Consider the following 15556-nt stretch of genomic DNA (forward strand, 5'->3'; position numbering starts at 1 on the left):
TCAGCTGCTGGTACAAGAATTTTGGTAAATACCCCAGGGGCAGTTGAAAGCCCAAAGGGAAAGACTCTATACTGGTAATGCTTCACCATGAAGATGAAGCATAGGAACTGTCTGTGAGCAGGGTGGATGGTGAAATGGAAATAGGCATCTTGAAGGTCAAGGCCTACAAACCCGTCCCCCACATCCAGTGCAGGGTTTATAGAGGATAGTGTGGTCATCCTGAAACACTGTTTGCAAATACATTTGTTTAACCATTGGAGATCTAGGATGGGTCTCCAACCACCTGTTTTCTTCTCTGTTAAGAAGTAGCTTGAATAAAATCCTTTCCCCTGATGTTGTTTTGGAACTTCTTCTATGGCTCCGATTTGAAGGAGGTGCTGTACTTCACGATGCAGTATGTTCTCATGAGAAGAGTCCCTGAAAAGGGATGGGGGAAGGAAGAGAGGTTGGGGGAATAGACAGTAGGGGGATAGTATATCCTTTGGCAATGATGTCCAAGACGCATCTGTCTGTGGTCATGGACACCCCCTCGTGATGAAGGGGGTGCAGGTGGTGAAGGAATATTTGAGAATTCTGGTGAACTGGAGGATGAGAGAGGTTCAACGAACCCTGGACCAAAATTTTCAGACCTGCTGCTTGGAATATCATGGAAGGACAGAGTGACCAACACTGCCATCCTCGAGCAAGCTGGAATCCCAACCATGCACACCCTCCTCAGGCAGCGTCGACTCCGCTGGCTTGGCCACGTCCACAGGATGAATGATGGAAGGATTCCAAAAGACATCCTGTATGGTGAGCCAGCCTCTGGCAAAAGACCTCCCGGATGCCCCCAGTTGTGCTACAAAGATGTCTGCAAGAGAGACCTCAGAGAGGTAGACATCGAGCTGGACAACTAGGAAGAACTAGCGGACGACCGCAGCAGATGGAGGCAGGGGTTACACAAGGGCCTTCAGAAGGGCGAGATGAAGATCAGACAGCTAGCAGAGGAGAAGCGAGTGCACAGAAAGCACAATAAGGACTTGCCAGACACCTACTACATCTGCAAGAGATGCAGCAAGGACTGTCACTTTCGTGTGGGTCTTCATAGTCACAACAGACACTGTAAATGAAGTCCTCAATTGCAACTTTTAAGGGCGCAATCCATAGTCTATGCAGACTGAAGGATGCCTACAACTACTACTACTGCTTGGAGGCTGGTGGTGCTATTGTGCTGTTATTTGGGGCCCTGTGCATCTGATTTTGTGGCCTATTAGTGTTATGTTGATATGGCCTGTAAGACTGTCTAGGGAAATATTGATCTTTGAGTCTGTGATATGTGGTGGACCTCCTTTTGGGAAGCAGAGGAGTGAATGTCCCCGAAGTGTGCAAGTAGTGCTTGTATCTTTGCTGGAATGCAACATTTCATCACTATTTGCTGCAAAGAGTCTGATCTTATCAAATGGTAAGTCCTCCACCTTACCTTGGAGGTCTTTTGGAGTGCCTGCTGCTTGCAGCCATGAGGTTCTTCTGACTATGGCTGTAGCTATAACTCTGGCTGCCTTGTCAGCTGCATGTAGTACTATTTGCAAGGCTGTTTCAGATGCCGTATTACATTATTGGACTATGGATTTTAGAATACATCTTGTATCCTCACAGAGAGATTGAATCAGGTGAGTAAATTTTGAATAGTTATTGAAATCAGGGTTAGCCAGGAGCTTTGTCTAATTGGCTATATGTAATTGGAGCTTGTAAGACAAATACAGATATTTCCAAAATAATTCTAAACACTTGTACTCCTTATCAGGGAGATTGCTTTTATCTTGTGGTGTTTTTGCCCTCTGGTTGGCTGCATCTACTATGAGAGAATTGGGCTGAGGATTTTGAAATACAAAATCCATGCCCTTTGTGGGATGAAATACTTTCTATCAGCACATTCATTCGTAGGTGTAGCCATGGCTGGATTTTTTTAGACTTCATCTGCTGCCTTCATTATAACTTCATGGAGTGGTAAAGCACACTAGCAGAAAGGTGGTTGTAGATTTTTTAGACATTTTTATTCCTTCTCTGGCATTTCTGATAAGGTGATCTCTTGGCTACTAGCTACCCTCTTAAAGAGCTCTTGAAATTGTCTTAGGTTGTCAAGAGAAAGATGTCCACAGGATTGTTTGCTTCAGCTTGGGAGATCAAAGATTTAATCTTGGGTGAATCTAGAGGCAGCTGCAACTCAAGATCATCTGACATGAGAGAATCATGTACATCTGTCTCTTTGTTGCAGTGAGTGGAGGCTGATGCAATAGGAGATGGCTGGTGTTGTATCACTAGAGGAGATATTTTAGAGTGGTCACAAGCAGGACCGCAGCAATGGCAGGGAGATTGGTGAGACCTGGATGTGAAATAATAGGACTCATGAGGGTGTTCTCTATGGTACCGATGATGACAATCCAGATAGTGATGGGAAGCACAGGCTATACCCGGTGATGAATCTCATGAGGAGAGAATGCTCCCATGTTCATAGTTCCCCCTACTGGGGATAGAAGAATGAGATCACAGAATCATAGAACACTAGACTGAAAATGACCTCAAAAGGTCATCGAATCCAGTCCCCACCTTCATGGTAGGACCAACCACCATCTGCACCATCCCTGATAGATGCCTATGTAACCTGCTCTTAAATATTTCCAGTGATGGAGATTCCACCTCCTCCCTTGGCAATTTATTTCAGTGTTTAACCCCTCTGACAGCTAGGAAGTTTTTCTTAATGTCCAACCTAAACCTCCCTTGCTGCAGTTTATGCCCATCGCTCCTTGTCCTATCCTCAGAGGCCAAGAACAACAAGTTTTCTTCCTCCTCCTTGTAACCCTCTTTTAGGTACTTGAAAACCACTATCATGTCCCCTTTAAGTCTTCTCTTTTCTAAACTACATGAGCCCAGTTCTTTCAGTCTTCCCTCATAGCTCATGTTCTCTAGATCTTTAATCATTCTTGTTGCTCTTCTCTGGAACTTCTCCAATTTCTTCAAATCTTTCTTGAAATGTGGTGTCCAGAACTGTACACAGTACTCAAATTAAGGCCTAATGAGTGCTGAGTAGAGTGGAAGAATGACTACTTGCGTCTTGCTCTCAACACTGCTGTTAATGCATCCCAGAACCATGTTTGCTTTTTTTGCAACAGCATCACACTGTTGACTCATATTTAGCTTGTGATCCACTCTGACCCCTAAATCCTTTTCTGCAGTACTCCTTCCTAGACAGTTGCTTCCCATTCTGTATGTATGAAACTGATTATTCCTTCTTAAGTGGAGTACTTTGCCTTTGTCTTTATTCAAGTTCATCCTGTTTACCTCAGACCATTTCTCCAGCTTGTCCTGATCACTTTGAATTATGAACTTGTCCTCCAAAGCAGTTGCAATCCCTCCCAGCTTGGTATCATCTGCAAACTTAATACGCATACTCTCTATGCCAATATCTAAATCACTGATGAAGATACTGAACAGAACCGGTCCCAAAATGGACCCCTGAGGAACCCTACTTGTTATGCCCTTCTAGCACGACTGCGAACCATTAATAACTACTCTGTGAGAATGGTTGTGCAGCCTCTTATGCACTCACCTTACAGTAGCCCCCTCTAAGTTGTTTTTGCCTAGTTGACTGACAAGATCATGTGAGACTGTATCAAATGCCTTGTTAAAGTCTAGGTATACCACATCCACCATTTCTCGCTTATGCACAACACTTGCCCTGTCAAAGCAAGCTATCAAATTGGTCTGGCATGATTTGTTCTTCAGAAATCCATGCTGTTGGCTGTTACTTATTACCTATTTTCTTCCAGATGTTCGCAGCTGAATTCTTTAATTACTTGCTCCATTATTTTTCCCAGTACAAAAGTTAAATTGACTGGTCTGTAGTTTCCTGCTTTGTTCTTTTCGTTCTTTTTTCCCTTTTTAGAGATAGGCACTCTCTTTTCCAGTCTTCTGGAATCTCTCCTGACTTCCAGGAGATATCAAAGATGATAGCTAAAGGTTCTGATACCTTCCCTATCAGCTTGTTGAGTATTCTAGGATGCATTTCATCAGGCCCTGATGACTTCCACACATCTAACTTTTTCAAGTAATTTTAACTTGTTCTTTTTTTTTTTATTTTATTTTATCCTCTAAATACAACCCCCTTCCTGCTATCATTCATGATGTTAGGCATTTCTGCATCAGATTACTTGGTGAAGACCAAAACAAAGAAGTCAGTAAACACATCTGCCATTTCTAAGTTTTCTGATATTGTTTATCCCTCCACACTGAGCAGCAGACCCACCCTGTCTTTGGTCTTCCACTTCCTTCTAATATATTTATAGAACTTCTTCTTGTTACCTTTTATGTCTCTAGCTAGGTTGAGCTTGCCCCTGCATACACATATTGTTTGCTTATATTCATTCTTTGCAATTTCTCTGAATTTCCACTTTTTATATGACTCCTTTTTGATTCTGAGATCATGCAAGATCTCCTGGCTAAGCCAGGCCAGTATTTTTAGCATATTTTCCATCCTTCCCACACTTTGGTATAGTTTGCTTTTGGACACTTAATAACGTCCCTCTGAAAAACTACGAACTCTCTTCAGTTGTTTTTCCCCTTAGTCTTGTTTCCCATTGGACCTTACCTACCAGCTCTCTGAGTGTACTAAAATCTGCCTTCCTGAAATCCACTGTCTCTATTTTCCTGTTCTCCCTTTCACCAGTTCTTAGAATCACGATCTCTATGATTTTATGGTCACTTTCTCACAAGCTATCTTCCACTTTCAAATTCTCAACCAGTTCCTCCCCAAATGTTAAAATCAAATCAAGAACTGCTTCCCCCTAGTAGCTTTTTCCACCTTCTGAAATGAAAAATTGTCATCAATGCAGTCCAAGAGCTTTCTAGATAGTCTGTGCCTTGTTGTGTTAGTTTCCCGACATATGTCTGGATAGTTGAAATCCCTCATCATCATCAAATCCTGTGCTTTAGATGATACTGGCCTCATCGATTTTTTTCAATGAGGAAAAGTTTCAGTTGGCACTCTCTAGTTTTCCTCGTTCTGGCCATAAGCTTCCTACAATGGGGACGCTTAGAAGTACAGTGTCCTTCCCCCAAGCACCTCACACATTGAGAATGTCCATCAGAAACTGCAATGGACATTCTGCACGTCATGCACTTTTTAATACCTGGTGATCCAAGCCGGGTGCCAAACAACAAACCTGAGAAGAAAAAACCTTTTTTTTTTTTTAAACATTGTAGAATAACAAGAACGCTAACCAAACTGTAAAAATAACTGTTAAAACTAGAGAACTAACTACAAGGAAATCTTAACTCAAGGGAGCAATGTGGGTTCTGACCAGTGTCAATGGAGCCACAGAAGGTACTGAGAGGCTAGTGGGCTGTGTGTGTGCAGTAGCTGTCACACTTGGTATGTGTTGGTTGCTGTGCACATGCAGTCTACCAAGGGAACTGCTACCATAGATCTCCAATCAGGAGTGCATCGGTACCATAATACCTAGCTGGAGCACTCACAGGGACACTCCTCAAAGAAGAGCCTTCACTTAAGCCATTCAACAAGCATGACTTCATTTATCTGTGATACAGCAGTCTATTAAATAGAGCTAAATGCACAATACTGTCTTTCCTAGATCTAGGCACAGAGATGGACCTTCCCACACAAATCTCCTTTTTTTTTTTTTAATGCAGAACTGGCACACAGCTGCCTCAGTGACACCATTTACGCCTCAGAATCAGATGAAATCCTATCTGAGTGATCCAATGTCTATGGCAAGGGAGACATGAACCTATGCGACAGTGTGAGAACACAGACTAATACTAACATACACTAATACTAATACTATCCCTCTCCTTTCCTGAACAGAACTCTATGATCTTTTGCCCCAGAGCCAACAACTAGAGAGAAGGGATAGTCAGGAAGAGCTTCTTAAGCTATGCTACCAGAGAACTAGGAGGGATCACAGCTGGTACAGAGGCATAGACCCCGGTCTCCTAACAATTGATGACTGCCTCAAATCTGGCCAAACTTGTTCCACAGGCAGAGGCACAAACAGTCATCACTTGAGGTAATACGAGGATTTCTGCAACAGAATATTATTACTCTTGACACCCATCCCATGGGTTTTTCCATAGCAGGTTATGATCTGGGATGTGTAACTAGTTAAGAGCTCATAGATATTTCTGAAAAATATAGTTATCCAGTTTCTTTTCAATTTACATATTTGTCGTATAAATTAGAACTCAACATTGTATTAATTTTAAAACACTTTCCTTCTTTTTCTGCTTTAAAATACTAAAAATATAAATTATTTTTAAATGGCCAAAGAGATTATGCTCATTATACAAAGTCTTATCGCTGAGCTGCTGCCAAACATAAAAAGATTCAGCCTCGACCAAAAATTTTCTGCAAAAATCGTCAACAAATTATGAGAGGGAGTATAGTGAAAGTTAAACTGCAATCTCAACTATATAAATTAGACGACATGTACAATGTTAAAACACCGACATTAAAAATTGTCCCCCACAAGGTAAGAAATTGCAAGATTCATCCTAATAGACATGAACACTTCCATTGCATATCTATATATTGCACGTATAATTCATCTTACTTAGATTTTGCCTCTTGTAGTAGTGAAGGATCATCTGTTGCCAAATAAACTCGTTTTTTATCTATATGCATTCTGCGGGCAAGAAGCTGAAAACGTTCTTCAACATGTACCATATACTCTTCAATGGGATGAAATGCTGCCTCTGTTCCCACTTTGTCTGTCCTTCGGACATGAACACTGGAAAAAAAAAAGGCAGATATTTGGGATTCAACGAGTAAATGTTTTATATTTTTTTACAATAGTTTGGCAGTTGAAATTTAGATTTTATCTTAAAATAAACATTTTTGCCCATTATGCTGTTCAGATGAGTGTTAAAATGAACCACTACAGAAAAGGGAAAAAAAGATTAAGTCAGTGCCTTCTGTAGAGAAATATTTACCAAATATAAAATTACTAATTGCAAAGTCTGAAATATCCCAGGAACCATAGGACATATTAGATGTTTTTATGTAACACCACAGGATATAACTACCATCCTGCCCTTGAAAACTGAATATAATTATATTTTGGAGGCCAAACACTAATATGCTCCACATCTGTCATAAAGATATAGTTCTGCAAACTTCTCAGTTTCAGCTACCGAGAACGCTGAAGCTGACCTTCCTTTGCTCTTTTCTGCATACACCCAGCTGGTTTTATTTAGTTTGCGCAGTGTAGAATTTAGACTTCTTCTGGAAAACTATATATGAGCTGTCAGGACTAATAGTATAACATTTTCCAACGTCTACAAAAGAAATGCATGTTTGAGATATGCTTGTCCCCTCCTACCTTTCACTACGTCAAAATACTGCCCAATTTTCTATAGAATCCTCCAAGAATTTATGTTTTTGGGATTTAAGTGGAACCTTATTTGTCCTCATTAGAACTGCATCAATTGTGACACCTGTTAGGATATGTCAAATACTCCTACTAAAAATCTACGAACATTATGTTCTACAAGTAATTTATACCAAGATAAATAAATGGTTTCAGCTCTGTATAGGAATTCAAGGAGATTAAAGCCAATATATGCAGCATGAAAAGATACATTCATTCTCCTCATGTGAGATAGTTAGTTTATTCCAAGACAGAAAATATTTACTTCTCTTGCTGAACATTTAACAAAAAATCATGTATTTACAGTTTTCCTGGAAGCACCTGGTCTGTATGTTAAGTACAATGGGAAAATCCAGAGGGAGTAGTGCAGAGGCAAGGAGAATTTTCTGCTATTGGTATTCATGTGCAAGTTATTATTCTGAATAATCAACTTTGGCAAAGTCACCAGTAATAGAGCATGCTTGTTCTTTGAGGTCACGTACAGTCTTGTGTACCTTTTACAGGGTCACAATCCCGTAAACATTTTAGTACTTCTAGTCCTCAGTCTGCTGAAACCAAAGCCACCGCAGTGATGAAGTAGGTCTTAAAAGTCAAGCCATGGTATCAATGGGAGAAAGACATGGGGAAAGCATAGTCTCTCTCTAACTGGAAGACCTGAATCAAAACAGGTGTGGGCTTTTAGATTTCTCTTGGGAGGGGCCTCGTTTTTAAGTGGACATTGCACCAGAAATCAATGAGCAGTTCATGGGTTGCTGTCAACTGGTGGGGACTCCTATTAACAAGAGGAGCAAAGAACCCTATTTAGACTGTAGTGAGAAGGCTGTAAAGGCCATCTCTACTCCATGGTGGGAGTGATGTGAACCCTGGTAAAAGGGAGAAAAAAAGTAGGCCCGAGTGAAAAAGCTGTGGACATCTAAAAACAAAACATAGACAGGAACGTTATAGGACTACAGATTTTTTTAGTAAATCATTGATTTATAATTTGTATATTAATAAAGCAGGATAGAGAACTGACAACTTTCTCTGTAAATTACATTTGTACGAGATGTGATTGCCAGAAACATTGAAGTGGTTGGGGAGAACTGATGATCAGTTGTGCACCTAACAAGATAGAAGGAAACAACTGCAGTACAGTATAAAATGACTGACTTGAGATTTCTAAATATGCAGAGTCTGGTTTTGTATCTATAATATTTTGGATATTTTTTTATAGTTAACATTTGTGATGTGCAACAGACACATATAATTTCTGGGTTAACAACAAAATAAAATTCCTACCCAATAACTGGATGTTTGAAACCAAGTTTTCTTGTTGCTTCTTCGATTTCCTTTTCTAGCCATGGTTGTGGACGAATCAAATATTTGACAAACTGTGAGACCCACCACACTGCAGGATCTCCATGGACACGAATTAGTCTATCAGCCAGGTCTTCTGGGATAGCCAATGGCAAATAGGGTGGTCGTGGATGAAGGCTGTCAACGATGGGAAGTTCCACTACCTGAACATTCTTATCATTTGCCTCACCTGTACCAGAATATATAAGAAGAAGCAGCAAGTGTTTCAGTTCAATACCAATCTAAATGTGTGATGTACAAGGAAATGTAACTTTGCAGATGGATCACCAGAACAGTATTTTCAAGTCATTAACAATGAGGCTAATGAACCCCCTTCTCATTTTTCTTGAAGCTTTATTTATAGTAATAGATTAATATTATACAATGGTTTGTGCTTCTTACAACCTTTGTCACCCATACTGATTCTTCATTTTTATTAGGTGGATTACAGATACAATAAATCAATTAATCCTCTTAAAGTAGTACTATTGTGTTTCTAGATGTACTTGGACATGATCCAAATACTCAGAATGATCTTGACCATTTAAAAACAAATTTAAAAAATACTATAATTTCACACAGCAAGAACTGTATGACAGAAAATTGCAACCACAAATTTCTACAGTGTTGCAATATGGGGACAGCTCTCAGTGTAAGGCACTTATCAAACTTTTCCATATATAGTAAAAGCTCTGCTATCTGGCTCTCAATTAACCAGCAAGTTCAATTAACCAGCATTTCTGACATCTCCCAGTAAAAATTTTCAGTAACAGGGACTAGCACACTACCCAGCACTTCATGCAATTGAATATTGTGCACTCTACTTCTATGCAAAAGAGGCAAGAGACCCAGAAGCAAACTGAAATCAGCGATTTATTTAAAAAAGCAGCTTCTAGGGAATCATAGGATCACTGCTTTTTTTTCCCCTACAACCCCAGCCATAGGATTGACTCCAGGTGGGGGAAGAGGAGGAGGAGGAGAAGAAGGAGGAAATGAGCCAGCTGAGTAATGGCTTTTAAAAAAAAAAAACAACCAAAAAAACCAAAAATGGCACTGTATAGGATCATTACAGATTCAGACCAATCTCCTACACCTTCTAAGTCTACAATACCTGATGTTGATAATTAGGACTCTGAGCCATCACAAGATCTAGTGATCTGAGTGTATGTCATGTGCTGTCCACACTAATATGTACTATCACAAAATAACTTATTGTATAGAAAACTTTACCTTACACAACTAAGTGGTCAAGAAAACAGCCACTCTGAAGTGCAGCAGTACTTCTGGATTGGCGGGTACAGGTATTCTATTTTATGATTTATTCATTTTATTGTATGATAATGCTTTGAAAATTGGTATTCCATTGGTAAAAATGTAAATCTCAGTTAACCAGGATATTAGATTAGCTGGTACTCTCATGCCCACAACTTTCCCAATAATAGTACTTTTACTTTATAATTTATGATGAGTAACATGCTTAGGAGTATGAGAGAGGAAGACAATCAAATGCACATTGTATATACATTATGCATTTACCTTCTTTTAAATATTGATTATAACAGAATTGGTTTGTGCAGACACTGATTTACACCACTGACACCTAAACGCTAGAGCAAAATTTGATGTTTTTGAGCTGGAGCACCACTATTGTGAAAGAGGATAGTTAGTTACCTCTGTAAATGATGTTCTTCAAGATGTGTTGTACATGCCCACTCCAATGTAGGTGTGCACGTGAATGCATGTCCAGTTGTCAGAAGTTTTTTCCGCTAACTGGTAGCCACGGGGTTGGTGTAGCGCCCCCTGGAGTTGTACTGATACAGCACCGATATAGGCACTGCCTGCTCTGCCCCTTACTCAGTTCCTTCTTGCTAGCTACTCTGACAGTGGGGGAAAGTGGGAGGGTTTTGAAATGGACATGAACAATACAGCTCGAAGAACACCAGTTATGGAGGTAAGTAACTGTCTTTTCTTCTTTGAGTGATTGTTCACGTGCATTCCAATGTAGGTGAACGCAAGAAGATGTTAGGAGGTGAAGTAGGGGCCCTAGAATGTAGTACAGCCCTGCCCACTGCAGCGTCTTCCCTAGTGTGCTGCGTAACAGTGTAATAGGCTGAAAATGTGTGAATGGAAGACCAGGTGGCTGCCCTACAGATTTCCTAAATAGGGACATAGGCTAGGAATGCTGTGGAAGAGGCCTGCACCCTTTTAGAGTGAACCCTGATCGGAGAACGGGGAACCCTGGCTAGCTTGTGGCATTCCTTATACAAGCTACTATCCAGGAGCTTCTGTGACTTTCTGAACGGGTTGGTCCAGTCTATGTAAAAAGCCAAGGCTCTACAGACAGCAAGTGTATGTAAACTCTGCTCCCTCAGGGTAGAATGAGGCTTAGGGTAAAAAAGAGGTAATGAAATATCCTGATTGGCATGGAAAAAGGAGACCATCTTCAGCAGGAAAGCTAGATGGAACCTCAGTCTAACCCGAGTCTAACTCAATATCTAAGGCACAGAGAACCAAAAATAGTAATCAAGGTTGACAAATCAGAAAAATTATTATCAAGGTGAGCAAATCAGACAGCAGAAGCAGGGGGGAAGTCAAGAATTACATAAAGCAAAGTATGTAAAAGAGCCCCTATAATGAGCTAAATAACTCAGACTATGAATAGGAGGCAGCCAGACAACTCTCCAACATCAAATTTTACAGACCTCTCTCCTGTGATCCCACTTTGGACTACCAAAAAAATTACAGCAACTACTTAAGGAACTCCCTGATGCTACTCGGGACCTTATTCACTCAGACACACCATCTGAGCCTCAATCTGGATTATTTTATTTACTTCCCAAAAATCCACAAAACTGGAAACCCCAGACACCCTATCATTTCAGGTATTGGCACCCTTACCACCGGCCTATCCAGTTATGTGGACTCACTCCTCAAACCCTACGCCACCAACACTCCCAGCTATCTCCGAGATACCACTGACTTCCTGAGGAAATTACAAAAAATTGGAAAAGTTCCTGACAACACCATCCTTGCCACCATGGATGTAGAAGCTCTGCGTACTAATATTCCACACAAAGACGGATTACAAAGCTATCAGGAATACCATGCCTGATGTCACCACAGCCAATCTCGTGTCTAACTTCTGTAACTTTGTTCTCACCCACAGTTATTTCCAATTTGGGGGCAATTTATACCTCCAGGTTAGTGGAACTGCTATGGGCACCTGCATGGCCCCACAATATGCTAATATATTTATGGCTGCCCTGGAACAATGATTCCTCAGCTCTCGTCCCCTATTACCCCTCCGTTACTTACATCGATGACATCTTTATGATTTGGACCCATGGTATAGACACTCTAGAAGAATTCCACAGAGACTTAATCTGCACCCCACCATCAACTTATACCTTGACTACTCCATGCGAGAGATGCATTTCCTGGCACTACAGTACAAATGAAGGATGGCCTGATCAGTACCACACTGTATCGAAAACCCACTGATCGCTACACTAAACCTACATGCTTCTAGCTTCCATCCTGCATACACAAATAGATCCACTGTTTACAGTCAAGCCCTTAGGTACAATCGCATTTGCTCTGATCCTACTGACAAAGACCTAAAACTACAAGATCTCTACCAAATATTCAGAAACCTGAATTACCCACCAGGAGAAATAAAAAAGCAAATCGACAGGGCCAGACAAATACCCAGAGACCAGCTACTCCATGATAGGCCCAAAAAAGCCAAGAACAGAACAACACTGGTCGTTACCTACAGCCCCCAGCTCAAACCACTGCAACACATTATTAAAGACCTACAACCTATCCTTAAGCAGGATACCACACTCCAGAAGGCCTTAGGTGACAGGCCTGCTCTCTCCTACAGACAACCTCCCAACCTTAAGAGGATTCTCACCAACAACCACAATTTATACCGCAGGAACACCAGTCCTGGGACTTTTCCTTGTAACAAGGCTCGTTGCCAACTTTGTCCACATATCTATTCTGGAGATACCATCAGTGGACCTACCCAGGTTATTCACAGAATCACAGGCACATTCTCATGTTCCTCAACTAACATCATATATGCCATCATGTGCCAACAATGCCCAGATGCTTTGTATATTGGACAGACTTCTAAGTCTCTTAGACAAAGAATTAATGGGCATAAAACAGACATAAAAGCACTCCTGATTCATAAACCTGTCAGCCAGCATTTTAATGGAGTGGGCCATTCTGTTAATGGCCTCAAAGTCTGTGTTTTACTGAAAAGGAACTTTCACAGCCGTTTGGAAAGAGGGGCTGCTGAACTCTCTTTTATATTCAAATTCGACAAAATAACACATGGTTTGAACTGGGATGGCAATTTTCTAGCTCATTATGGGGTTTTTTTTTTTTTTTTTTACAAACTTTATCTAATTTTTGACTCAACCCCCCCCACCCTTCTGCCCCTCTGCTCTCTGATTTGCTCACCTTGATAATTTTTCTGATTTGTCAACCTTGATTACTATTTTTGGTTCTCTGTGCCTTAAATATTGAGTCTGTTCTGGTATGATTATGATCTGAAGAAGTGGGTCTGTCCCACGAAAGCTCATCACCTAATAAATTATTTTGTTAATCTTTAAAGTGCTACTGGACTGCATTTTTGTTTTGATAGTACATAGACTAGCACAGCTGTCTCTCTGTTGCTTATTAGACATGTGCAGCTGTAGCCCCCTAGTCGAATAAAGTTTCCTACTATACAAGTCCAAAAGTTTTGCCTGTCTATTTTCTGTCTTTCCATGTGGTTGGCTGTGTCAGTGACCAGGGAGTCGGGTGTGGGTGGGTGAAGAGGGGTTTGCATCCCATAACAGGGACAAAGTATCTCTTCTCATTCTTTCTCGGCAAGGGCTGGGCCAGTGCTGGGGTCTGCCACATGGTCTTGGCCGTCTGGGCTATGGTCTTACTGAGAGGCAGTGCCACTCTAGCAAGACCTGATAAGGACAAAATAATTCGGCATTGGGTCAGCCTTGTCCTTCACCTCCTCAGCCTGCACCCCATGCCCTGAGCCACCAAGCAGAGCAGCTACATCCCCAAAGTGGTCACGGAGTTTTTGCCCTCCCTTGATGGCTTCACCTGGGGAAGATGACAAGGATGCACCTGTTTGCATTGGGCAGTCCACATCTATGGTTCCCTCCAGGTCTGATGCATCTGCATCCTGATGCGAGTGGAATGGCTCCAACACCTTCCTGCGCAATACTGAGACCACAGAGGGTCGTGCCAAGCCCCGCACCATGACAGAAAGAACCATCGCTGATAACATCACTGGGAACCCTCCAGGCCCCAAGAATGCAGACATGGTTGTGTCATGGTGGATGGCACCTAAGGGAAAGGCATTGAAACCACAGGAGCCGACCACAGTAATAGCAATGAAGGGTCCTGTGGCACCTTATAGACTAACAGAAAAGTTTTGAGCATGAGCTTTCGTGAGCACAGACTCACTTCATCAGATGCTGGATGAATACCAGATGATGGATACCAGCATCTGATGAAGTGAGTCTGTGCTCACGAAAGCTCATGCTCAAAACTTTTCTGTTAGTCTATAAGGTGCCACAGGACCCTTCGTTGCTGTTACAGATCCAGACTAACATAGCTACCCCTCCGATACTTGACCACAGTAATGGCACTGAGGGGTTGGTGCTGAGGTGACTGATGGTGCTGACGAGGAAAGTTCTGTGAGAAGCAGCAGTTCCAATGAACCATCTGGCAGAGGGGCTCCCAGTAAGACTGACGATGCTGATCGCAATACCTGGTGACCTCCTAATACCTACACCAGCAATGGAGCTCAGGACAGAGGACAGATGAACTGTCTCTGGCTCTCATGAAATGCCTACAGAGTCCAAAAAGGCCAGTGCTGAGACAGCTGCCAGTTTGGTAGCATTACCCTGCTGCAGAGCATTGACTCCATCTGGACAAAGAGTAAGCACTCCTACTCTTGCCCAAGCTGGAGAAGTAGGAGTCAGACTCCAACTTAGAGGCCTCTGATGCCAAAGACAAGATGTTGCTGGTCCCAAAAGAGTGCCTTAATGAGCACCAGCTGGGATGGTGATGGTGCCGGTGCTGTAGTCACTAGTGGAGCCATAGGTGTAGGCAAATGTGTCATCATGGAGGGCTTGCCCCATGACGGAGGATGATTTGACCCCTGCCTTGGGGACTTGTGGCTCCTTAGCAGTGAGAAGGGTGACATGATTTGCAGAAGGCTCTGGCATCAATGGTAGCTCTGGGGAGCAGGGACTGGACCTCCAGATCACCGTCAACACCCAACCCTCCATGGTCTTTCCATGGCGCATCTCTCCTAATGCTGCCTGGGAGTTTTCCCTGCTCTTGAACACAAGAGAACAGCCTGTCATGAATTTTCTTTTTGTGAGGCACCGGGGATTGAGACTTACATCTCCAGGGAGGTTGAGGTGCCGGCCCTTGACCATGGCACCAAGCTCTTTTCTCCTTCTTCAATATGTTGGCCAAGCTCAGTGCTGGTGCACTCCACACCGAACATATGCTCAGCCAGGTCGATAGAGATTTCTCGGGCTAGAGAGCTGCCTCCATCAATAAGACTTTGAGACCTTGAGCCCTGTCCTTCAAGGTCCTGGGTCTGAAGGTCTTACAAATTGGGCAGCAGTCTTGCTGGTGACTCCCTCCCAGACACTTCAAGCAGGTTGAATGTGGCTCACTCTTTGGCATGTGCTTCCCACAGTCAATGCAGACTTTGAAGCCTGATGACCTTGGCATGCCCCAGCACCGAAGCCTTGAGGAGGGGGAGT

General features: G+C 42.2%; 1 protein-coding gene across 4 annotated transcripts in view; it reads right to left on the bottom strand.

Moving 5' to 3' along the window:
* The window catches only part of FUT8 (fucosyltransferase 8), a 228983-nt gene that overhangs the window by 20306 nt on the left and 193121 nt on the right, over positions 1–15556 (bottom strand). For all 4 annotated transcript variants that reach the window (XM_074997231.1, XM_074997230.1, XM_074997233.1 and 1 more), the window contains 2 exons: positions 8700–8946; positions 6606–6782 (listed from right to left, as the gene is read on the bottom strand). In XM_074997231.1, the coding sequence (XP_074853332.1) occupies positions 6606–6782; positions 8700–8946 (424 nt within the window). The remainder of the gene's footprint in view (positions 1–6605; positions 6783–8699; positions 8947–15556) is intronic.

This window comes from Carettochelys insculpta, chromosome 6, assembly GCF_033958435.1.
Source record: "Carettochelys insculpta isolate YL-2023 chromosome 6, ASM3395843v1, whole genome shotgun sequence".
Taxonomy (NCBI): Eukaryota; Metazoa; Chordata; order Testudines; family Carettochelyidae; genus Carettochelys; species Carettochelys insculpta.